General features: G+C 40.6%; 4 protein-coding genes and 1 pseudogene across 4 annotated transcripts; 2 read left to right on the top strand and 3 right to left on the bottom strand.

Moving 5' to 3' along the window:
• The first annotated feature begins 193 nt into the window (after positions 1–193).
• SPL2 (E3 Ubiquitin ligase family protein) lies at positions 194–3,179 on the top strand. The gene is made up of 5 exons (XM_008229972.2): positions 194–700; positions 799–1,071; positions 1,186–1,307; positions 1,802–1,921; positions 2,713–3,179. The coding sequence occupies exons 1-5, from the start codon at positions 338–340 to the stop codon at positions 3,005–3,007; spliced, it is 1,173 nt and encodes a 390-aa protein (XP_008228194.2). The 5' UTR covers positions 194–337; the 3' UTR covers positions 3,008–3,179.
• Positions 3,180–3,718: 539 nt separating this feature from the next.
• LOC103327632 (GRAS family transcription factor) lies at positions 3,719–5,729 on the bottom strand. Its single transcript, XM_008229973.3, has one exon. The coding sequence runs from the start codon at positions 5,584–5,586 to the stop codon at positions 3,937–3,939; it is 1,650 nt and encodes a 549-aa protein (XP_008228195.1). The 5' UTR covers positions 5,587–5,729; the 3' UTR covers positions 3,719–3,936.
• Positions 5,730–11,604: 5,875 nt separating this feature from the next.
• Positions 11,605–13,091, bottom strand: LOC103327773 (uncharacterized; annotated as a pseudogene).
• A 2,121-nt stretch (positions 13,092–15,212) lies between these two features.
• Positions 15,213–18,929, top strand: LOC103327774 (FT-interacting protein 3-like). The gene is made up of 3 exons (XM_008230141.2): positions 15,213–15,793; positions 16,193–16,203; positions 16,483–18,929. The coding sequence occupies exons 1-3, from the start codon at positions 15,213–15,215 to the stop codon at positions 18,927–18,929; spliced, it is 3,039 nt and encodes a 1,012-aa protein (XP_008228363.2).
• Positions 18,930–19,148: 219 nt separating this feature from the next.
• LOC103327775 (putative disease resistance protein At1g59780) lies at positions 19,149–24,775 on the bottom strand. The gene is made up of 3 exons (XM_008230142.3): positions 24,376–24,775; positions 19,905–24,268; positions 19,149–19,380 (listed from the first exon to the last, which is right to left on the bottom strand). The coding sequence occupies exon 2, from the start codon at positions 23,719–23,721 to the stop codon at positions 19,936–19,938; it is 3,786 nt and encodes a 1,261-aa protein (XP_008228364.2). The 5' UTR covers positions 23,722–24,268; positions 24,376–24,775; the 3' UTR covers positions 19,149–19,380; positions 19,905–19,935.
• Positions 24,776–25,178: the final 403 nt, after the last annotated feature.

The following is a 25,178-nucleotide window of genomic DNA, read 5'->3' as shown; positions in this document are numbered from 1 at the left end:
ACCAATTGGCACATGTGTGAACATGTGCCAAAGAGCTAGCTTTTATTAAAATAAATTGAATTGGGTTGGATTGAATCTTGAACAATGTTTATGGAGCAGTATCATGCCACAAGGACAAGGCCCAAATGAAACCGCTCTCGTATAAACTCAACAGTTGAAGTCCATCAATTACTAAATCACCCATGGTCTTTGATTAAATCTACTAAAAAAACCATTTCCCGACCCTTCTCTCTCTCTCTCTCCAGCCCGCCACCCGCCAGTCACCGCCATATCACCACGTTCTCTCTCTTCACTTTCCCCCCCTACCGAATGTAGAAACCAGACGACAAACACAGCAATGTCATCGCACGAGCAAGCCCTAATCTCCCTGGTTTCCCAACTCGCCCTCTCCTTCGACGGCGCCATTTTGGGCGTAGCCCTAGCGTACGCCGCCGTGCGCACCGTCCTCAAGCTCAACTCGGTCTCCTCGGCCCTTCGGAAACTCCATAACGCTCCCTCTGTCCAAGTCTCCGATCTCCGCTCAATCCTCTCTCTCGATCACTCCGACGAATCGCAGCCGTCCGATGCAAAGCTCGTCGTTGTACGCGGCACCGTTGAAGCCAAATCCGCCGTCGACGGCAACTGGAATATCCTCAACTCCGGCGTGCTCGTCTCCCAGGGTACAAAGGAAAGAGCCGTGGTTCTTCAGAGAACTCAAACGGTGCGTTTTCTTTTCTTTCGTTGCTGAGAAAATTGAATCTTTGTTATTTATTGTGGTGTATTTCGATGAAAACTGAATTGTAAATTGAATTCTTGTAGTGCGTTTATAATGAGTGGAAAGGTTTCGTGGGATGGCCGTCGGATTTGAGAGCTATATTCTCTCGGTCTTGGAGGGAGCGCGAATCGAAGGTTTTCAGAACGGTTCCGTTCATTCTTGCTGAAGGTGGCCGAAGACCGATTTCGGAGTTTGTTGCTGTGGATATGGATGGATCGAGGCATCCCCTACCTCTTACCACAGTTTATCATCATCTGCATCCTGTTAATCCTTCTCCGTACACATTCCTGGAGGCACTTTTTGGCCATCGGTACCCAGTAAGTTCTGCATTTGGCCCTCATTGTTCTTGTTAGTATCTGAGTTTTAGTGTTCTTTAGCTTCACATTTTATTACAAATCTTGTAATGTCATTTTTTGTTTCTGGTTTCTAAGGTTGGTTTGCTAGATGAAGAGAAGATTCTTCCATTGGGAAAGGAAATTAGTGCTGTTGGTCTCTGCAGTGTTAAAGACGGAGTACTGGAAATCAAGTCTTGCAAAGATTTTCCCTATTTTCTGTAAGTGGGCTTGTTCTTGAGCATGTTCTCTTGAATCTTCAGTATTGCAGTTGGATATGGAAAAGTGGTTACTCTTACTCTGGCAGATGTGTTCTCTATATTTTCTGCTATGTCTAGGACGGGCTTTTATATTCTAATCCGGTAAATATTTGTAGGATTTCTTGGATCGATTGACCTCGGTTCTTGTACCCTTCCATCTTAATTGTTGTCAAACAGTTTAACTTAAAGTTTCTTCTATTATAATGTATTGGTGCAGCAGTGCTCTCATCTATTGGATTATTCAGTGGTTAAAAACTAGCATCCCGATTTAAGATTCAGTCTGGTCATCCAGAGGATAGAAATATTATATACAGCTTTACCTTTTTTAATTTTAATTTTTGAAGATTCCAGTTCTTTCCTTTATTCCTTCACCCTCCCTGATTGATAATATGTGGCTGTAGGAAGGTCAGTTTATTTGTTGCTTGACGCCCTAAACTGATATTTATCTTTTGCAGCTCTGAGATGCCTAAGGATCAGATGGTGGTAGATCTTACATCACGCACAAAAGTACTATTCTGGAGTGGGATTTTTCTTGGTTCAGTGTCAATTGGAGTCCTTGCCTATGCTGTTTCCAGGTACAAATTTCCCTTGAAATGTTAAATTTTTTTCCTCCACTCTGCTTGCGACTTCCTGTTCAATCTCGAAAGCTATTAAATGTCTGTAGGCTGGTGTGTGGGACAACTTTGTATAATGCTGAAGTTCTGTAATGTGTGTGTAGTTTCCTATTGTTCCTTCCATGAGATTCATTCAACCATGTTGAATTCCTGATTTCAGTTTCTTTTAACCTTTCTCTTTCATGTCTTGCATGAATAGAGCTGTCCCGCGTTTGATTTTCCTTAACCTAACTTGTCCTTGTCAAGGAGTGGTGGATGATAAATTTTTTACGTAATAAATTTCCATTCTGTTGTCCTTATATCTAAAGAGAAAAAAAGAAGAAGAGGAGATTGAATAACTCTAGATTTCCTTCTCAACTACTCTACAAAATAGGTGAGAGCTGAGAGAAAGTCGGCTCATAGAAAATGAAAAACTACTGATTTTCTCCTTCTTTCCAAACCTATGAAAATAAAAGCATCCTTTCTTCTCTCCACTATTCTCCCTTTTGTTTTACCTGGCCTAAAGTGATCCAGAAATAATTTCTTCAAAGATATGTAATTCAGATACAGAAATGTATGACATATTACAAATTCTGGTTTACTTTTGGTCTGATACTACAACTTCCGTAGTTATTACACAATTTACTCATTCTGGTATGGGATCTCATACTCACCCATTCAAATTTAAGAGAGGAAAAGGAACTGGTTAAACACAGATGATCACAGTGATCAGGAATGAGTTTCAATAAATTGAGTTACAAATATTGTTTCAGGAATTGGAATAGATGGAAAGTGTGGAGGCAGCAAAGGGAGTTACAGCGATCAATCCATGCCAGCAATGCTGAAGCCCAAATTCAAGAGGAAGAAGAAGAAGAGGATGCAGGAGATGTTCCAGATGGACAGTTGTGTGTCATATGTCTGATGAGGAGAAGGCGATCAGCATTCATTCCTTGCGGGCATCTAGTTTGTTGCCAACTCTGCAGCATATCAATTGAACGGGATGTAGCACCAAAGTGCCCTGTTTGTCGCCAGCAAATACGCACTTCAGTCCGGATATATGATTCTTAACATGAGTTAGCTAGTATTAGGGGGAAGCTAATAGGGGATTTGCATAGTGGCTAAACATACTTGGTTTGACATGTAGTAATTTTGTAACCCAATGAAGTAAATATGGATGTTTTGTGTATATACTTGAAGCTTTATGCGAATCATGTGCAGATGTTCTACAAGGTTTTGGTAATTTCTCTTCCAGCTTGAGTAAAAAGGATAATCATTTCGGCTTAGATAGAGTAAGCTCATTTGAATTTTAGCACCGCTCGCAGGTTTGCATCAAAACCATACGTGTTTGTCTTTTGTTTGGTTCCTTGTCTCTAGTAATCTGCGTGTAATTATTCCTGTGTTCAGAATCCCACATCGGATACACAAGGGCTTTTTGAGTTGTTTATAATCAAGCGTGGATGCTCCCGGCCGTGACATCACTGGGCGAGGAGAATGGGCCACGATTCTATAAAAGGAACTAGGCTCAGGAAAGTATCCGGGCCCCCACTAACTGCGGAGATGCAGGCCTGGAAACAGGTAACCGCCGAGCGCTTGGAGTCTTTTATCGCCTTGTGCGATGGGCTGAGACATGTGTGGAGCCTCTGGGCTTCAAACCCGGAGTAGATAGACATGTGTGTCCTTTTTGTTTTCTTGATTTTACTGGTTCTCAAGTTCTCAATGTCTCTGTATGGTGTGGTTTAAAGGAACTGACTTCTTGGTAGTGATAATAAGGCAAAAAAGTATCACAAATTGTTGCCCACTGTATATAGTTGGGCAAATCACAAAAAGAGCAATGAAATGAAATCAAGGAGATATAGCTGGAACACTAAATTGCAAAGCCAGCATTTACATATAAAAACTCTTATCTTATACCCTCTGAAATTCAAGACAAGAGAAAAGAGAGAGAAACACTCACTACTAACAAATGTTTTGTGTGTGCGTGTGTGTGTGTGTTTTTTTTAACTGTTACTTACTTTCACATCAGTCTTCCACAATGAACAAAAAGAAACAGGCTGCCCTTTCCACCACAACCCTGCACACCCATCTTTCTCATCCATTCTCATCTCCCAATTGTTGTCATACTTCCTCAGCAAGGCTCTTCCTCCATCTATGGCATCCTCTCCAAACACCTGCCCTACGAACCCCACCCCCTTCATTCTCTCACACCATTTATCCTTCCCTTCATTCATCTCTCCGCGGTTTGTCAAAGCCTTTGCTGCCTCTCCTTCCATCACTCTCCTCTCATCGCTCTCTCGCCCTTTAAACGCCGAGCTAGTTGAGTCCAAGAACCTCCACAAGTACTCCACTTGCCGCGAAAACCCCGTGGCAAAGTCCCCACAATTGTTGCAGCTACACTCCATGTTGTTCTCACTTAGGATCACCCCCTTTGGCTCCATGTTTCTCAGTGCTTTCAAGAACTCAGTTCTTTCATCTGGGGTGTTGTGGTTCAAGTTGTGGAGTCTGAATTGCACACAGACAATCAACAGTTCGTCGTTGGAGGTGTCAATCACTTGAGCATTTAGATTTTGTAATGGTTGGTTGTCGAGACGGTTGATCTGTAAATTGATGTTCATGGACTTGGCAAAACCAAGAAGTCTAAAGGAGAAATTGTCACCGGGAGGACCTATTGAAAATGGGGTCTCTCTGTTCTCTCTGTTTTGGTTATTTTCAGTGTTGGCAGCAGCAGAAACAACTGTGATCTTCACCAATGGGGGAGGACCACCCGGCCTCCGAGTCAAAGCCTCAAGCAGAGTAGGCCATTGCATACCATGAGACACACCAACATCAACAATGTGAAGGTTTCGGGTTCGATCAGATTCTTCAGCAATAAGTTGAAGGATTGAAGAGTTTGCAATGTTATTTGGGAAAGCAAACCATGGACTAACCTCATAGAATTTGAGCAGAGATTTCTGGAAAAATCTTGGCTCTGTGGAAGCAAAAGTAACAGGTGGTGCTGAGGCAGAGCCATGGGGGACAGAGGAGGACAGATGCTGAGTCAGTGCTCGGAGGCCATGAGCCGCCAGGCGGTGGTTGGCGTCGCCTGTAAGAGAGGCAAGTTCATGCAGAACATACAGAAGGTGTTGGACACGTGTCAGATTCCCACATGTGATGGCTAAAGCACAAGGGTTTAGTAACTGCTCTGCCCACCTCCCCTCCTTGCTATTACCGTTATTACAGTTATTCCCTGTAGTCTTAGCTGTGCTTTTTTTGTTCCCATTTGTTCTCTTAACTGGCACCACTATGTCTTCAACTAATTGGTCCCCCTGGCCCGCCTGACTGATCGGACGGACATGATTCTTCTGATCAATATGTTGGTCATCGGAGACTTTTTGTTTCTTGGACGAATCAGACGGCGACTGCTGATTCAAATTTGTGGGATTTGGGGGCCTTGTGGTGGTAGGGAGAGCAATGCTAGTAAGGTTGTTGAGAGAAGTAGAAGTGGTGTTGGAATGAATCAGATCATGGCTCTCATCCCACCACTGAAGGCCATTGATGTCATTTGAATGGTAAGGATCATCCAAGAAAGTTGGGAAGAAAGTAACTGAATCTTCAAGCCAGTCCAGGATGTGATCTGAAGTTGAGTTTGGTTCTGGTTCTTGAGTGGTCATTGTGATGATGGGCTGTTGAGACAAGATGTGATGATGTGTTTGATGAGAGAAAGAGAGGAAGTGGATGAAGAAGAGAGAGCAATATGGTTTGTGGGGTGACTAAGTTTGATCATTGACCAAAAAAAGGAGAGAGAGAGAGAGAGAGAGAGCAAAGGTTCAGAATTGGTTTTCTCTGAAATGTGTTAAATTAATGGATTAGAGCAATGGTGGTGCTTGAAAGAGACAAAGGAAGGCATTTTCTAATGTTGGGTGTGCTGTTAATTTGTTGGATGTGATGTTTGATTATGGATTTTTAACTCTAATATCTCTTGTGTGTCTTGAGTGGTTAACTTATTCTTTGGTATGTCATGCTATAGTGGAGAGATCCACAAATTACGATTAGAGAGAGAGAGAAAGAGATGAACTTGTTTCAAACTGTGATGGGTTGAATTTGAATAGTCTGCCGACGGCAGATTCTGCTTCAAGAAATAAATATATATTTAAAAAAAACTATAAATGTTTTTGTTTGTTACTGCTTCGTGCTCTTGGAGAGACTCTAAATATGTTTGGTTTTGTCCTCCTGGGACCAGGTGGACTTTTTTTTTTTTTGTGTTGTTAAATATATGTTCTTCTTTGCCTCTAAATTATTTATTTTACAGCAATGGTTAGTGTGGTATGATTTTCTTAGGCACAAGAGGACCAATTAGAGAATTTGAGTAGCTATACCTTACTTCTCTCTCCCAACCCAACAATGAATTTACACCTCTTTTTCTCATCGAATGAAAGAATAAACTTGTAATTCCTCATCCTGCGTCTAAATCTATTATTGGCCAAATGAAAAATAATCTATGGTCGAGTGGTTCAAGACGTAGCATTGGAACTGTTATGTAGACTTTTGTTTACCGAGAGTTTGAATCCCTCTTTTTCCATACTCGTCAATATATATGGTGTTAATTTTCCTCACTTTATGTCACAAGATAATGTTGTTAATTTTTCTTGACTCCACCAACTAATTGATGATAAATTCAATTAGCCAAAGTATTTCATTTGACTAAGCAAAGGTGCATATCAATATCAAATTGACCAAACGAAAAGCTCATCACTTGGGAAATATCAATGCCAATTTGTGTCCAGCAAGTTCAGGCCTTTATGATATCCATATGCTCCGACTTGACTTGAGTGGGATTTGTATAAGAATTTCTTCCATTGGAATTGCAAACATGGTCTGTTGAATGGCGTTGAGGCTAACTTTCAGGGAAAATCTGCTCCAGCTTCCTCTGATTTGTAACTACTAATAAATATCTAATGTAATTGTAACTGGATAATTCTAGAATTATGGGACAACTAGTGGCTAAAAATACTATAGATAGTCGGTTACTTTAAACAACCGACTTGTCTAGTAATTTGCCAACTCCAAAAAAAAAAAAGGATGGTCGGTTTAGCACCTCTATGTAATCAAGCTGAAAAACTACCGGCTCCTATATCTAAATCTAAGTTCCATATCTAAAGCTTTGTACCTTTCCTCCCTTCATTGAAATAAAATTACTTGTAGGTTTCTTCACTTGGGTTTGTTAAGTTTGTAGGTTTACTTAGGTTTGGGCTTGTAAGATCATCTCCAACCATGTTGGGGCTAAACTCAAATTTTCACCCTCCAAAATACAACTATTCATGTATTTTCAGGACTCAAATTTTTTTTTCCTCCAACCTTGTAGACTCATAATTTGAGTCTGCAACTTTATTAAATTGTTTAAGAATGATTAACCCCTAAATTTTGTTTCTTGTTAATTTTTCTTGACATTATTTTTGTTTCAACACTCGTGATTTAATTTTCTAAACATTTTAATCTAAAAAAAATAAAATTCCAAAACATAATTGAATTTCACTTAAAAAATAAAAATAAGTACAATACCATACGTATGCCCGGAATAATTCGAACTCTTCATTGAATTATGTAAGTGTGTTTAAATTATCTAAGCATTTTTAAATAAACGACAATCATTAAATTTTGCCATTGAGATTGCTTAAAATTAATCATGATTATTGATTACAAATATAGTTGTTGGAATATTTAAAACAAAACAAAACAAAACAAAAACAAAAAAAAAAACAAACAAACCAGCAATATCGATTTTTGGCACAAAGTTCTTTGCCAAATAAACCAAAGAAACATTGTGCATGGGCTTCAAAAAAAAATAATAAAAAAGCAGATTTTGGGCCCACAAAATTATCAGTCCAGGCAAAAAAGGGATTGGAATTCCACCCAAGATTTGAGATTTCTCAAATTTCCACCCCCCAAAATACATGGGTTGGAGATGGTTTTTGGAGGCTAAACTCAAAATTTGAGTTTCCACCCCAAAGGTTGGAGATGGTCTAAGTGGTCTATTTCCCATATTATGCATTGCATTTGGGCTTCAAAACCACTTCGTCTTCTTTTTTGTCCCGCAAATTACTGATAAAAAACAATAAGTTGAGTGGGGTTTACCACAGTGGTTGCGTTCCTCCTCTTCCTCCTAGCTTGGCACTCAAACAAACAAACAAACAAACCACCAAATTTGAACTACTCAGAAACCACAACTAAATCTCATCTTAATGATAATTTTAATTAATGTCTATAATTTGAGAACTTGATAAAGATGTGTGGCACAGGAATTCAATAATTTGGTTCATATTCCTGCTTTGAATAAACTACTACTACCTGTTGTTAATACATGATTGATGCGTTAATACGTATTAATTGTTAATACAAGCTTGAACTATTTGATACAGATGTGAAAAATAAAGATATGAGGGATCAAAATACATGCTTGAACGGTGTTTTTTGAAGGATCTAAATACAGATGTGAAGAAACCAACACAAAATCAAACTATATCAGCCCTGAAAGAATTGATAATTCGTATGTATTGATGATAAAAATAGAATGAGGTACAGAACCTTTATACAAATACAATAGCCAATTAGGGTGCTGAAAACTAGCCTAAATGAATCATTCCTTAATATACATGTCTACATAAAAGGAAGGAAATAAACTAAATATCTGTACAGATCAATGATCAATATTCAGAATCAATCACGTTGATTTAATTGGGATTTTACGCTCCTCAACACTGCCCTTCAAGTTGGAATGTATGTTAATGATTCCTAACTTGCTGAGTAAAATCGCAAATTGTGGAAGACTCACGGCCTTTGTGAATATGTCTGCTGGTTGTTGTAAGGTGGAAATATGAGCCGTTTTGATCATTCCACTTTGAACCTTTTCTCTCACCAGATGGCAATCAATTTCAATATGTTTAGTCCGTTCATGAAATACTGGATTCGAAGCAATGTGGAGCGCTACTTGGTTGTCACAATATAACTTGACTGCATGTGAATGCTTAATGCCTAAATCTTGCAAAATATATCGTAACCAAGCAATTTCACAACAAGTGGCAGCCATGGAACGATATTCAGCTTCCGCACTAGATCGGGATACTGTGGTTTGCTTCTTGGTCTTCCAAGAAACCAAAGAATTGCCAATAAATACACAATACCCAGTAGTAGAACGTCGAGTATCACGACATCGAGCCCAATCCGCATCACAAAAAGCATTTAATTGAATTGGACTGTTGGCAGAAAGAAAAATACCTTGCCCTGGTGCACGTTTGACATAGCACAAAACCCGATAAGCTGCCTCTAGGTGTGGTGTTCGTGGTTTATCCATGAACTGGCTTAGAGTGTGAACAGCATACACCAAGTCAGGCCGGGTAATTGTCAAATAGATCAGCCTCCTCACAAGCCTTCGATACGAAAATGGATCATCAATGTAGTCGCCATCATGTTTGCTAAGGGATAAGTTCTGCTTCATGGGTGAATCAGCTGGTTTTGCACCAAGCTGTCCTGCATCCTCTAGTATTTCAAGGGCATACTTGCCTTGTGAAAGGGCTATGCCTTTGCTAGAATGAGCAATCTCGATGCCAAGAAAATATTTCAGTTGACCAAGGTCTTTCAATTTGAATTGTTGCAGCAAGTATGACTTGGTTGCTTCAATGTCTTGTAAACTATTCCCTGTCAAAATGATATCATCCACATAGATGAGTAAGGCTGTGAATGTGTTACCTCGGGTTCAGACGAATAATGAATAATCTGCCTTCAATTGATGATAGCCCGCTTGCTTAAGGGCTGTGGAAAGTTTAATAAACCATTGACGTGAAGCTTGCTTAAGTCCATACAAGGATTTATGAAGCTTGCATACACGAGTCTCCCCTTTTCGTCCGAATCCAGGAGGAAAATGCATATAAACATCTTCATCAAGATCACCATTGAGGAAATCATTATTGACATCAAGCTGATGAAGATGCCAACGACGCGTGGAAGCAACGGCAAGAAGGAGGTGGACGGTGACAAGCTTTGCAACAGGGGTAAAATTTTTCCCGGTAGTCCAAACCCTCAACCTGACTATAGCCTTTTGCCACCAAACGTGCTTTATACCGATCAAGAGAACCATCAGGATGGAGTTTGACCTTGTAAACCCATTTACAACCAATGGGTTTCTTGCCCGGGGGTAAAGATTGAAGAGTCCATGTGCCATTAGCTTCGAGGGTAGCCAATTCTTGGGTCATGGCATGACGCCATTGAGGGTCATAAGCTGCTTGAACAGAAGAGGTGGGTTCTTTGACCACTAAAAACACGATGGTGTGGGGACAAGCGATCATATGTAAGGACATGAGAGAGAGGATGTTTGGTACCTTGGGGTTCAATTGACGCCGAGTTAGATGATGGGAGAGACTGAGCAGGTAATTTTATGTTGACATGATATCTTGCTAAAGATAAGCTGGGCCTGATGGTACGCAGGGGCAGTGGTGGAGACACAGTGCAAGAGGAGATAGAGGTGCTGGAAGCACGAGATCGTGCATCTTGGAAGTGCAAGATCAGTCTGGAAGGGTAAAGTCGAATCTTTGGAAGCGCAAGGTCAGTCTGGAAGCTTAGAGGCGTGAGAAAGGTTTCAGCGCAAAGTCAGCGCTGAAACCGTGAACCAGGAGAATTAAGTCCAGGAGTTGGGGCATCATCAAAATGGGTGGGATGAGAAGTTGGAAAGACAAGAGAAGAGTCGGTAGCGGAAGATGGAAAAGGGAAAGTAGTTTCATGAAAGATGACATCCCGAGAAATTTTTTTTTTTACCCGTATTGAGATCATAAACCCGATAGCCGTTTATGCCATATGGGTAACCAAGAAAAATGCAACGTGTGGCCCTAGCATCAAATTTGGTTAGACGTAGATGATGAGTAGAGGCAAAGCACAAACAACCAAAAACCCTTAAGTGGTCATAGACTGGGGGTTTTCGAAAAAGGATTTCGTAGGGAGTTTTTCCTTCAAGAACTTGTGTAGAAGTGCGGTTGATAAGATATGTGGCAGTGCGTATGGCATCCCCCCAAAATTTCTTAGGAAGTTTGGCTTGGAAGAGTAAAGTTCGGGCAACATTGAGAAGATGTCTGTGTTTTCTTTCGGCTACTCCATTTTGCTGTGGAGTGGAGACACAATTAGTGTGATGTAAAATTCCTTTATCAGAAAAAAAAAATTGTGTCATTAGAAACTCAGGTCCATTATCACTGCGAACAATTTTAACCTGGGAAGAGAATTGTGTTTCAACAAGATTGATAAAGGTAGTGAGCTTTTGGCGTGCATCTGATTTGTGGTGCATTAAATAAACCCATGTACATCTGGAGTAATCATCTACAATGGTTAAGAAGTATTGTGCCTTAGTGATGGAAGGGACATGATAACCACCACAAATATCAACATGAATTAATTCAAATGGTGCAAGTGAATTAATAAAACTCAAAGAAAAAGGACGGCGAGTTTGTTTGGCTAAAGGACAAACGAAACAATCATCAATGTCACAAAATTTCATGTTTTTAACAGAAAGGGAAAGAGCACGTAGGCTTTTATTTGAAAGATGACCAAGTCGTTAATGCCAAAGTTGAGAAGAAGAAGAAGGAACAAGGGCTGAAACGAAATTGCACCCAGCTGTCTTCGCAGTATCAAGATAGTAGAAACCTTCCCTCTCAGTTCCCATCCCAATCATCTTCCCCGAACGTCGGTCCTGAACAATACAAGATTCATTAGTGAACATTGCATGACAAGATGAGCTTTTGGTGAGCTTGCTCACAGAGATTAAATTTAATCTAAATGAGGGAACACAAAGCACATTATGAAGAATAAAATCATCCGAGAAACGGATAGTGCCGATGTGGGTGACATTGACAAGGGCATGATCAGGAAGGTACACTTGACGACTGGAGTGCATGTAGTCAACAACTTAGGCGAACAAACCATGTGATCGGTGGCACCAGTATCAAAAATTCAGTCGAGTCCACTAACGAAAATAGAGACACATAAGGTGTTACCTGAGAGATTGCTGGTGCTGGAAGCAGTGCTAACATGATTAGCCAAAATTGTGGGTTTGTTTTGATTGAGGAGAGCAAAGAAGCTTTGGTATTTTGCTGCGGTAAGGTTGTATGATGGGGGAGCTGTAGTGGCCATAGGAGTGGCATCAACATGATGGACTGAATGAGAAAATGACCCCCGATGACCTTGAGAGTTACTGTTACTGCCAGTGGATTGAGCCTTCTTCAATTTGCGGCATTGGTCAATGGTGTGCCGACGCCAACCACAATAATCACATTTAAGATGTTCTCGACATGTATCAGAGGTGTGTCCTGTGGCATCACAACGTTCACACTTAAGATGAGGGTTTTTAGGTGAGAAATTTCTACCAGAATTTTGAGGACCATGAATGGCGAAGGCTGCGACGTCGATGGTGATGTTTTCCGAGGGCATGAGTAGAAACTGCTCGTTGCTTTTCATCCTGCGTAATAAGGGAAAAAGCTTTGTTGACTGCAGGAAATGGGTCCATCAGTAGGATTTGTCCTCGAACTCCAGTGTATACGTCATTTAATCCCATAAGGAATTTCATGGTCTTTTGGTGCTGGTGGAATTGGAACATCTCTTTGGCTGCTCCACAGTTGCAAGATGGAAGAGAGAAAAGTGCATCTCTCGCATCCCATAAGCCCTTCAACTTGGTGTAATAGGCACCGATGGTCATGCTTCCTTGAACGCAGTCATGAATTTCTTGCTCAATATGAAAAAGGTGGACACTATTAGCGTGAGAGAATCGTTCCTTCAGATCATTCCATATGTTGGACGCAACATCGTTATAAATGATGCTAGCACCAATATTCGGGGATATGGAATTGAGGAGCCAGCTCTTGACGAGATTGTTACAACGTGTCCACTGTTGGAGAGTTGTGGAACAACCATGTATAGGCTTCTTGAGGGTGCCATCGACGAAACCTTCTTTGTTTTTTGTGTTGAGCGCCATGAGCATGGAGCGACTCCAGGTTGGATAATTTTCGTCATTCAGGAGTTGTGTGACAAGAACAACCCCTAGTTGATCAGAGTGATGAAGGTAGAGAGGATCATTAGGATCATCATATTTGGGTTGCTCAGGCTTGGCTGAGGCTTGAGGTGATTCGCTGTCGTTGATCGCCATGGAGGTTAGCGAGAAGACAGGCTAGGGTTTGGGTTTGTGTAGGTAACCTTAGGCTGCTGATACCATGAAAGAATTGATAATTCGTATGTATTGATGATAAAAATAGAATGAGGTACAGAACCTTTATACAAATACAATAGCCAATTAGGGTGCTGAAAACTAGCCTAAATGAATCATTCCTTAATATACACGTCTACATAAAAGGAAGGAAATAAACTAAATATCTGTACAGATCAATGATCAATATTCAGAATCAATCACGTTGATTTAGTTGGGATTTTACGCTCCTCAACAAGCCCTTCAAATCCGTCTTTAGCTTCAATGTCTCAACTGAGAGAGCTTTTGGTCAATTTTCAATTGGAGAAGAGCTCAAATGTATACATTGTATTGTAGTTATTTTTTATTTAAATTTTTTATCAAGTGAAATTGTCATAATGTAGACGCAAAAGGGTCAATACATCATCAAGAAAATATCCAACCATAGCCACAAAGGTTAAGACAGATTTGCTGCATAAAACCAACAGACTCGGTTAAACCAAACATCATCAACAGAAAGAAAGCCAACATGCTCAGCTAAGACACAGTTGCTGTATAAAGCCAGCAGACTTGTTAAACCAAGCACCATCAACACATTTGCTGCATGAAGCCTAAAATCAGTGAGATTACAATAGAAAATGACCAAGCTGTACTCACCAAAACTATAACTTTCCCCAAATCAAACTAATAAAGAATTGTCTAGTACATAACTATGAGTGAAGTAAACGATGTAATACTAAAAAATGATCTAGGCATCAAAGCTTATCAAGTAAACGAGTCCATAGTCAATAAAATGTCAGAGTTTGCGACATCCGAGACTAGATCAAACATTACTATAAAATTTTAATCGTCTCCCCAACATTAGGCCAAATGCATTAGTTAGAGCAATCAACCAAATACTAAAAAATGTCAAGTTCTGCTGCCGGCCAAGGCTAGCTCTTGAAAATGAAGAGGGAGAAAACCTGATGCTTCTTTTAGCTTTAAAGTAGGAGGTAAACTTTCCCACATTTTACTCAGAATTTGTTCAGTTTTTTCTCTCTTTGTTTTTGGTATGATTGTTGTTTAGTATTATTCACTCAGACTTTTGTTCAGTTTGTTAATAACTTGGGCATATCCTGCTGGATGTGAATGGTGTTCTACATCATTTGCTGTCAAAGAACCATAAAGATGCAAAAGCCATTGGCCAACACATGTCCCTATTCCTTCTCTCTCCTCTCTCCCTCTCTTTCAAAATAAAATGGCTTCTTCTACTTGATGGGTTTCTCTTGTTAGGAGATTACATAAACCTTGAATTAATATTGATAATTTCACAGTCCAAATATTGGTACTGTTCTTGGTTAGTTAACCAAAATTCAAAATTCACAGTTCCAAATACATGGAGAGACAACTGAAGCTAAAGAGGAAGTGAAACATAACTGATTAATCTAGTTAAACAAAGTTAGACTTGTAACTATTTATTCCTCATTAAAAAACACACATTGCAGAGAAAACAGATCATTTCTCTTCAAAATCCCCAGATAGAGAACAGAGCCATTTCTTCTTTACAAATCCAACCATTTCCTCCTTGGCTGAATCTGAAAATATCAGTTTCAATGATCATATTCCTATTCTATTTCTATGTAAACCAGGTAGGCTGGAAACCATGTGTATATGCGTATTAATTTATTCTTTCTTAGTTTCTTCTTTGAGCATCGATTCATTAAGAGACACTGGAGGATGTGGAACACTTTTAACTAAATATGCTGTTTTAGTTGCTTATTATTTTGGGCTTACTTTTTATGTTATGTTATTTATTAAAGATTCCTCATTTAGAACATGCATTAAGATAAAGGTTTTGAAATCTTATGCATCTGGATAACGAAATTGTTGCAGTTCACCCCCCTGGCCTACTGATTGGTTTACATTGATACTTATTAAAACATATGCTTGAACTATTGATCCCTTGATTCTATCGAATTGATCATCTCTCTGTTACATATCAATGAGCCGAAACGCATATGACAGTATCTCATTTTAGTTATTCCCTCCTTTGCAGGTGCCTGTAGTTACTTTCCATTTCTCCAGTATACACACATATATGTCACTATGAGCAACTCTAAGCTGCGGGTAGATGTCGTCAGCGCCTATGATCTTTTGCCTACAGATGGGCAAGGCTCATCCAATGCCTTTGTGGAGCTTAACTTTGATGGTCAAAGGCTCCTTACCACCACTATAGAAAAGAATCTTAATCCAGATTGGAATGAAAGCTTCTGCTTCAACATTTTCGATCCTTCGAATTATCACAACCTTACTCTCGATGCATGTGTCTACAGTAGTGCCACAGCTACCTCCTCAAGATCGTTTATTGGAAAGATTAGTCTTACTGGGAATTTATTTTGCTCTTATTCTGATGCTGCTGTTACGCATTACCCTTTGAATAAAAAGCGTCGCCTCTCATGGTCTTCTGTAAGAGGAGAGCTCGGCCTAAAGGTTTATGTTACTGATGACCCATCAATTAGGCCCTCCACCCCAATTGCTGTTGTTGGAGCCCTAGGTACTATGGATCCAAGCGTAGCTCATGGATCTAATCAAGGAGTTTCAAATCCTGTGACGAACACTTCTCCAAATGCAGAAGTTGAGATACCACGTCTCCGTAATCCAAGTCATGGCCACCAACTTTTGCTGGAGTATGCTCCTGCTGATGGGACTGCCAGCGGCGCTATTGTGGAAGCTGGGACAAGGCACAACTTTCCTCAAATTCCTAATCCAAGCCAACTTCTGCTGGGGTATGCTCCTGCTGATGAGACTGCAAGCACCGCTATTGTGGAAGCTGAGAGAGGGCGCACCTTTCGTCATGCTTCTACTCCTGCTGATGAGACTGCCAGCACCGCTATTGTGACTTCCAGCACCGCTATTGTGGAAGCTGACAGAGGGCGCCCCTTTCGTCATGCTGCTACTCCAAGTCATGAAAGCCAACATTCACATATGATGAGGGATGTTGCTGCTGATGAGAATTCAAGCATCGACGATGAGGGATTTAGGACAAGGTCCAACTCTCTTCATAGTTCTAATCCAAGTCACGGCAGCCAACATTCCCGTATGGGGGATGCTGATGATGATGAGAATGCAAGCTCCTTTAATGCGGAAACTGAGACAAGGCGCACCTCTCAACGTATTTCTAATCCAAGTAGTAACAGCAGCCAACATTCGAATATGACGGATGCTGCTGCTGATGAGACTGCAAGCACCTCTAATACAGAAGCTGAGACGGGGCATACCTCTCAACATAGTTCTAATCAAAGTCGTGATGGCCAAGATTCACATCGAGGGGATGTTGCTGCAGATGGGACTACAAGCACCTCTAATAATTCGGAAGTTGGGACAAGGCCCACCTGTCGTCATCCTCCTAATCCAAGTTATGACCGCCAACGCCAACAACATCCTCCAGTTGCTCCAAAAGTTTACGATAATGCATTTAAGTATGAAGCCCATGAATTTTCACTTACAGAGACAAGCCCTAAACTTGGAGGTGGAAGAGTTGCTGGTAGCCGTGTTATTCATGGAGAGAAGACTGCAAGCGCCTATGATCTAGTTGAACAGATGTATTTTTTGTATGTAAGGGTTGTTAAGGCTCGTGATCTTCCTGCCACGGATGCTACAGGAAGGCTTGCTCCATATACTGAGGTACGAGTTGGAGACTATAAATGGTTTACCAACTACTATGAGAAGGAACAAAATCCAGTATGGAATGAGGTTTTTGCCTTTTCGGGGGATCGGCTAAAATCATCTGAGTTAGAAGTCATGGTTAGGGACAATGATGTTAGGGATGATCATGACTTTGTGGGGATTGTAAAATTTGACATCCATGATGTTCCATTGCGAGTCCCTCCTGAATCTGATAATCCTCTTGCTCCACAATGGTATCGGATTGAAGACAATACAGGGCATAAAGCTAGGGGTGAACTAATGCTCGCAGTCTGGTTTGGCACCCAAGCAGATGAGGCTTTCCCCGGTGCATGGCATTCTGATAATGCAAGCAGTCATGTTGATGTCAGACTACTTACCTCCACAGTGCTAGGCTCAAAGGTCTATCTTGCACCAAGGTTGTGGTATTTACGTGTTAATGTTATCGAGGCACACAACCTGTTTATTGATGACAAGAATCGTTTCCCATATGCTTATGTCCTGGTAAAAATAGGAAACCAGGTTTTGGTAACACAAAAAATTCAGGCGCAAAATCTAAACCCCCTTTGGAATGAAGATCTTTTGCTTGTCGCTGCTGAACCCTTTGAAGATGATCTCATCATTTCTGTTTACGATCATGTGTGTCCCGGAAAAGATGAAATCATTGGGGGGGTCACAATAGCGCTGCAATCTGTCGATAGGCGTGCTGATGATTGTATGATCCGTGGCCGATGGTATAAACTGGAAAAGCCAGTGGCTGTGGATCAAAATGAGTCGGAAAGAGAAAAGTTATCGTCCAGCATCCATCTCCGACTTTGTCTAGAGGGAGGATACCATGTCGCCAATGAATCACCTCATTATAACAGTGATTTACGACCCACATCAAAGAAGCTATGGAGGCCATCAATTGGGGTTTTAGAGCTCGGAATCTTGGATGCTGTAGAGCTTCATCCAATGAAAACACGTGACGGAAGGGGCACAACAGATGCATACTGCGTAGCAAAGTATGGTCATAAATGGTTCCGGACAAGAACCATTGTTGGGGAACTGTGTCCAAGATATCATGAACAATACATATGGGAGGTTTTTGATGTTGCTACGGTTCTTACTGTAGGTGTATTTGACAACAACCTACAGTTTGGGAATGACTCCAGACACGCGATGATTGGGAAGGTTCGAATTCGTATCTCATCACTGGAAGCAGGCCGTGTTTACACGCACCGATATCCACTGCTGGCTGTTCACCCGTCTGGTGTTAAGAAGATGGGGGAGTTGCATTTGGCAGTTCGATTTTCTTGCACCTCTTGTGTTAAAACGCTTTACTCCTACTCACAGCCACAGATGCCCAAGATGCACTACTTAAGGCCCATCACGGCGGAGCAGCTTGACACATTAAGGATGAATGCTATTTACCTAGTCCAAGCACAGTTTTCTCGAGCTGATCCTCCACTGAGAGGGGAAGTGGTGGAATACATGTGTGATGGGAACTGCCATTTTTGGAGCATACGACGGAGTAGAGCAAATTTTTCTAGGCTAGCGACAGCTTTGTCCGGAGTCATTTCTGCAGGCAAATGGTTTTGGGAAATTTGCATGTGGAAGAATCCCATAATGACAGTTCTTGCCCATGTTTTCTTTCTCATGCTCGTTTGCTTCCCACAACTAATTCTGCCCACGGCTTTTCTTTGCATGGTTCTATCTGGGTTATGGAACTTCCGCTTCCGGGCTAGGTATCCTCCCCACATTAACATAAAGCTCTCACAACTTGAGCTCGTGACCATTGATGAGCTGGATGAGGAATTCGACACTTATCCGACCAGCCGGAATATGGAGCTGGTGAGAATGAGATACAATCGGCTGAGGAGCAATGCTAGTAGCGTTCAGGCTCTAGTGGGTGATGTGGCTATTCTGGCGGAGCGATTTCAGTTGCTGTTAAGTTGGCGAGACCCGCGTGCCACTGTCGTCTTTGTAACATTTTGCGTTGCGGTTACCTCAGTGTTATATCTGACACCATTCAAAGCGGTGGCTGCAGGCGCAGGGTTGTTTGTCATGATGCCTCCAAGATTTCGCCATGTGTTGCCGTTAGCAGCATTCTTCAACTTCTTCAGCAGGCTGCCTACTAAGACTGATACCATATTTTGAATTAACAGTCTGCAGCCATTCCATTCATTTGCTTTGGATTTCCTAAGGAATCTTTTACATTTGTATGTCTTTGATTTGAAAGTTGAGAGGTTTTTCTGTCTTTTTTGAAAAACTTTGGTTTTTTCTAAAAGTGAAAGCTTCCTAGGCAATCCATAGCCCATGGGAGTCTCCCCTGCCTCCGCCCTATTTATCACAGTTCACATAGCGTATCAATAGAACACTTGAACAACCAAACTTTGATAAATTTGCAATATCAATCATCAGGCACAAAAGCAAATCTCTTTAAAAAATAAAAATAAAAATAAAAATAAAAATAAAAATAAAAGAAAAAAGAATGTCATTGCAAAGCCATTATATTTTATGGAAATTTGAGGATATTCCTAATATAGCCTGATCATTCTGCGGTCGAGACCCCAATGCCAAATCCTCTATGCATCAGCATCTTTGTCACCTGAAATCACAATAAGTTGTACTAATCAGTATTACTAGGTGAGTTTATTTTTATTTTTATTTTAAAGAAGCTAGAAATGAGCTTGTAGCTCAAATAGTTAAGAGCATTTCATCTATATACTTATAGTCTTGTGTTCAATTCTCCCCCAAATATAGCTTTATATGATGGGGGAAAAATTTGCATATCCATGGAATATGTAAATGCATGCCGATGATTCATATTTATACGTACTTAATTACATTGAAAAAATTTCATCTAGAGGAGAACATACTATGCTTGCATGATGCATATATTTATGTCTATAACATAAGCATTGAGATAATTAGATATATGATATATATTTACTGGAACATGTTTCGGTATATGCATATCCAAATCCTCCCTAATTCGTTGCAGTATAGTGTATACAGAGAAATCAATTGCAGTTTTGATATTAGCTTCATGAGTTACTGATGGATGGAAATGTTGAAGCAACAGAAAGCAAAGTCAAAAAACAAAGATAAGAAAAGAAAAGAAAAACATACCATCCTACGTGAGCCTCTTATCTGAATCCTTTCACTTAGCTGCAATGATTGCTGGGGAGTGGACAACGTCATCCCAAAGTTGCCTCTTATTTTTGGCTATGTCTACAGCAAAGTCTCGTGGCATATCAGTTACCTTCAATTCAAGGAGAGTCTTCAAGTGTCCCAACCCTGTTGGGATCTTCAAATTTTTGCAGGATCTTATCTCCAACTCCCTGAGATTTTGCATTGCCTTCTCCTCTACATCCCAAACTTCTAGTTCCACCAGATTCCACAACCTTAAAACTAAAAGCCGAGGAAAGCCCTCTGCGGCGCAACGCATCCCTTTACCTCTATAAGAATTAGAGTAAAAACATAGTAATTTAAGGTTGGAGAGCTTCTCTAATTTGGGCATTGGATCATCTATAAGAGAAGAGGCTGACAAAGTAAGGTCAGTGAGGTTTTTAGGGAATTCAGCTATGATGGAAGAAGTTAGCTTCCCAAACAAATTTAGGCTGGAGAGATGGTTGAGGCCTGACAAAGGCATGCACATCAGATCACAGGGTTTGCCCTTTTCCCCAATTGATCTTATTCTTAAAGACTTAAGGTACTTCAGCTTTTTAATCCAGTTTGCTAATGCCTTTTGCTCTTCCTGCTCTAACTGGAATGCCAATCCCAATTTTCTGAGGTTGGTCACCTTGTCAAGCCCATCTTTCAACGGACTATCCTTATCCACAAATAAACCCCATAATGTCCGGAGATTCTTCAAGGAATTACCACCTTGATGATGCTCAAGTCTACTTCGACAATTCTGGTTTAAGTATAGGTTTCGAAGTTCTTGCAGTTTCCATATTGAACCAGGGAGATTTCGGACAGATGTATGCTTCACATCTAAGGTTTGGAGGTTCACCAATTCACCAATGGATGATGGGATTGATCCAAGGCAAGTCCACCTCAAGCCTAGATACCTCAACTTGCTTAATGGTCCTAACATGTTTGGCAATTCAGGTCTAAACAGACGTTCAAGATCAAGAACCTGTAGCTTTCGGAAGCAACCGCCTGCAATGCCCTTTCTAAGAAAGTTACCCGCTTCTTCTCCAGGTGTATTTCCTTCTCGAGTATCAAAGGTTAGAATTGAGAGCAGATCTCGATAATCGTTTCGAAAATTTGAGCTTTTACCAGAAGTAGGACTTGGATCATTTCTTCTAAAATTAACAATCCTCTTTTGATTCTTGTAAAACTCGAGTTTTTGTAGACTATAGGGTAAGCAGCATGTCTTGATTGTACCATTAAGCTTTCTTTCAACTACTTGAATCATGTCCCGATTAATCAACTCCGTTAGATACTCATTTGCAACATCTTCAGATTCAGGGGATTCTGTCTTCTTTTCCACTTTTACCAACCCTTCTGCAATCCACAAAGCAATTAATCTCCTTGCAGGAATTTCAATCCCCATTGGGAAGAGTTTCAAGTAAGATAGGCACCTAAACATATGAGGATCAGATTTGGGAAGGCTCCCTTGTATGGACTCTATGGTAGGGTAAGTTTCTAACATTGGCTTCTCTTTCTGCTTGATCACCCTTTCCAACTCCTCAAAATTATAAACAGCAGTCCTTGATATTAGATATCCAAGGCGTACAATGGCGAGTGGGAAACCCCCGCACTTGCCTAAAATTTCCTTTGCTTTCACTTCCTCTTTCAGATTAAAGTGCACCATCTTGTTAAGTAACTTCCAGCTCTCTTCTTTGGTTCGTAGACGAAGGTGGTGGGGAGGATTGCCAACTTCTGAAACCAAATTTGTGTCTCTTGTCGTGAGCAGAATTCTGCTTCCACTTGGTGATGCTACTGTCAGAGCTTCTTCCAACTCTTCCTTGGTCGAGATGTTTTCTAGAACTAAAAGGTACCTCACATTTTTGGGTACCGTTTGGACCCAGGATTCACTGGACTTCCAAGGTAGAGAGATCCATACACGTTGAGGAAAGTGTGTTGCAACATCTGCATGGTTATAGATTTCCTTTGCCAGTGTTGTCTTACCTATGCCTCCAATGCCTAAAATGGAAAAAAAAGGGTGATGTTCGTTGTAGGTTGTCAGTCGTGACACCAGTTCATGTACATCTTCTTCCAAACCGACCACTGAGTTTGACTCTTTCGTAAACTTAATGTTGTACGCTTTTATGGTCCTTGTAACAAGATTGACAGTATTCTCCATTTGGCCAATTTCGCGCCAAAGATTTGTCCCAGCGTTTGTTCTGAATTGAATCTGCTTTATCCTTACGTTCTTTGAACTTTTCATGAATGTTTGCACGGAGTTCTCTGCACGTTTAACAATATTACTCATTTGTTCCAACCAAGCCATTCTGGAAATATATCTTCTTTCAATCATTTCTGCATCATCTACAAGTTTATTCATATCGTCCAAATGAGTGCATAGCAATCCCAATTTACCATGTATCTCACGAGATATATCTGGCTTCGCCTCGAGGTAGCTGTGAATTGTGCCAGCTACTGGTGAAATAATGCCATCTGGGGTATTGTGATGTGGGGATTGATTGACAAACTTCGATGAATCTCTTCTTATAAATCTGAAGCCATATCTCTCCTTCCTCTCCAAAAGTTCTGTGAACCGACTGTCAATGCACCTTATGTCCTCCTTGAGCTTTCTCCGTGCCTTCCAATTGTCGATAATCGACAGCCACTTAAATCGGTGCTCTGGTCTCTGCAGTAAGAAGCTCTCAATGGCAGGTTGTGTTTGATTAATGACCTCTTCCATTTCCTCCACCCAAGCCTCTTCAATTTCACTTTCGAAACGAACTTCTTCTATATCTTTCAGAAAGGGATACAGTAGCATCAACTGCAGATATATTGAATGTATTTGCTCATCTGGTTCTTGAGTCATCAGACTATTCATCTTCTTTGTAATGGAGAAAGTCAAAGCAGCTGATGTTTCAACTCGCCTTTTAGACTCTACCCATTTTTGTTGATGACTGCTTTCATAAATGGGTCTGTCTACAAGGCTTCTCATTTCAGATCTCGACCTCTCCAGCGATTCACATATGTTAATCCCACGATCCGCCTTCATCTTAATGCGCTCGTTTATTTCCTCCTTAACTTGCTTAGTTTCAGTTAAAAGCCATTCTACCTGCTTCACCTTCTCACTGATTGTACCAAAACATATTCTGTGGATCATGTGGGAGTCTCTTCTCCTCTGGTTCTCAAAGGTTGCCACTAAAGCATTTGCTCTTTTAACTACTGATCTGGTTTTGGCCACCCATTCTGCCTCAACATAATTTAGTCCTTCTATAGTTGCTCCACCAGAGTAAATGCTGGGATCCAGGATTTCTTTTGCTCTGGTATCTATCTGATCCCTTAAACCCGCCACTTTTGCTGTATCCTCTGAAATAGCATTCAGTAACCTCGACTCTCTTCGAATCCACATGATGTCTTCTTGTAAGAACAGAAACGGCACATAGTGGATGTAGACGTATAGAAACGACAGGCTAATTAGAGAGATGCTGAAGAACACTAGATACAACGGTATATGGCTAACATACCGGCCAAGAAGGAACACCACAAACATCACCAAAAAGCGACCATGTTTGAGAAAGGAATCATAGAATGCAGAGGGCTTGATGGCGCTCCCCTGCTCTGCTATGCTAACCATAACCTGAAGTACATCAAGCAATCGGTTATCATTGATGATGATCGTCAATGCTGGAGCTTCAATACTCTCCCCGTACGTAAATCGGAAAGGCTGAGCTGTTGGAGCAGCAGGTCTCTCTGCATCATCAGTTGTGGATATGAATGACTGAGCACCAGTTGTTTCTGCATAGTTCCATTCCATGATCGCTCCGCCGCCTAGTTGCCTAGTTGCCTTGGCAGCTAGCTTTTGGTTTAGAGAAAACAAACTTCCCACTTTGCAGAAAATTTGATTATTATTGGAGTTGAATATATGGTGTTCATGGCTTCAACTGAGTTTCTGGACAAGAGCTTTGAGTCTTTGACATAAGCAGAGTAGTTTTCCTCCAGTTGAGATATATCTAAATCTAATTGTTATATTTTTAGCAATGCCTTGCACTATAGGCTTTGTTCCACTTTGCCCTCTTAACTTTCAATTTGGTTTTAAAACCCCCTAATCTTTCAAAACATGCCAATGTGTCCCTAACATCAAGTCTAGTAAAATTTCTGTTAGTTTTATGGGCATAAACGTCAATTTACTCTAAAATTTTAAAAAAATAAAAAATAAAACAGGGGATACTCTGTTTCAGTTTCAACGTAGGGTTTGTTCCAGAATATGTTGTTTCAGTGCCTCAAATATCTGGGTTACTCTGTTTTCTCTTCTTCTTTTTCTATAGAGGGTGACAAATTTCCCTCTTGATTTCCCCTCTTCTCTGAGCAGCCAAACACTCAAACATGAATAATCCAACAAACCAAGCTAGCTACACATAAAATTTCTACAAACAGAATACATAAATTGAATTGATGAAAACCAAATTACCTGATACAAAGCCAAATGCCCAAAACAATCAGAGCCGTATCGAACAAAGCGAGGCCGAGATGGATCTGTTCCCCAAGAGCCAGCCAAAGACGGCAGTGGTGGCAAAAGTCGCTGCATTGGTGACGGGCACGCCAAAGAAGATTGGGGTGTGGCCGAGGAGGAGGAGGTAAGCGAGAGAGGTGTCGGTGGGTGGGGGTGAATCGTGCAGGGTAGAGAGAAGGAGATAGTTTTTTATTTTATTTTAAAGTTTTTAGAGTGAATTGACGTTTATGCCTATAAAATTAACATAACATTTATTCAGACTTGACGGAAGGAGCACATTGGCATGTTTTGAAAGATTATGGGGTTTCAAAATCAAATTGAAAGTTAAAAGAGGGCTAAGGTGGAACAAGATCTATAATTAAGGGGCGTTGCTAAAAAATTTCCATTTTTTACTTAGATCTTACACAAACTCATTTGAACTTAAGAATTCATTAATCAAAGACAAGCAGTTACACCAATAACAAGCAAAGCACGTGGGAAGCCAAAAAAAGAGGTAAAAAAAATCATCCATATGGCTTAAAATTACAAGTTCAAGTTCAAGTTCACATGTTACAATGGACGAATTCACAAACTAATAATATTAATAAATCAATGAGGGTTTGTTGAGTTGGTAAGGATCATTCTGTTCACTATGAAGGCTTAAGTTCAAGTCTCATTGCTGACAATTCCTCTTGATAGGTAATCTGTAAAAACCAAAAGGGGTAGCCTCTCCTAAGTAAGTGATGATTAATAATATTTTTCCTTGGTTATATTAGAAAGGA

The sequence above is a fragment of the Prunus mume genome, linkage group LG4 (genome assembly GCF_029339155.1).
Source record: "Prunus mume cultivar Tortuosa linkage group LG4, ASM2933915v1, whole genome shotgun sequence".
In the NCBI taxonomy this organism is placed as follows: domain Eukaryota; kingdom Viridiplantae; phylum Streptophyta; class Magnoliopsida; order Rosales; family Rosaceae; genus Prunus; species Prunus mume.
Note: the sequence above shows the minus strand (reverse complement) of the source record. Positions and strands in the feature narration are given on the sequence as shown.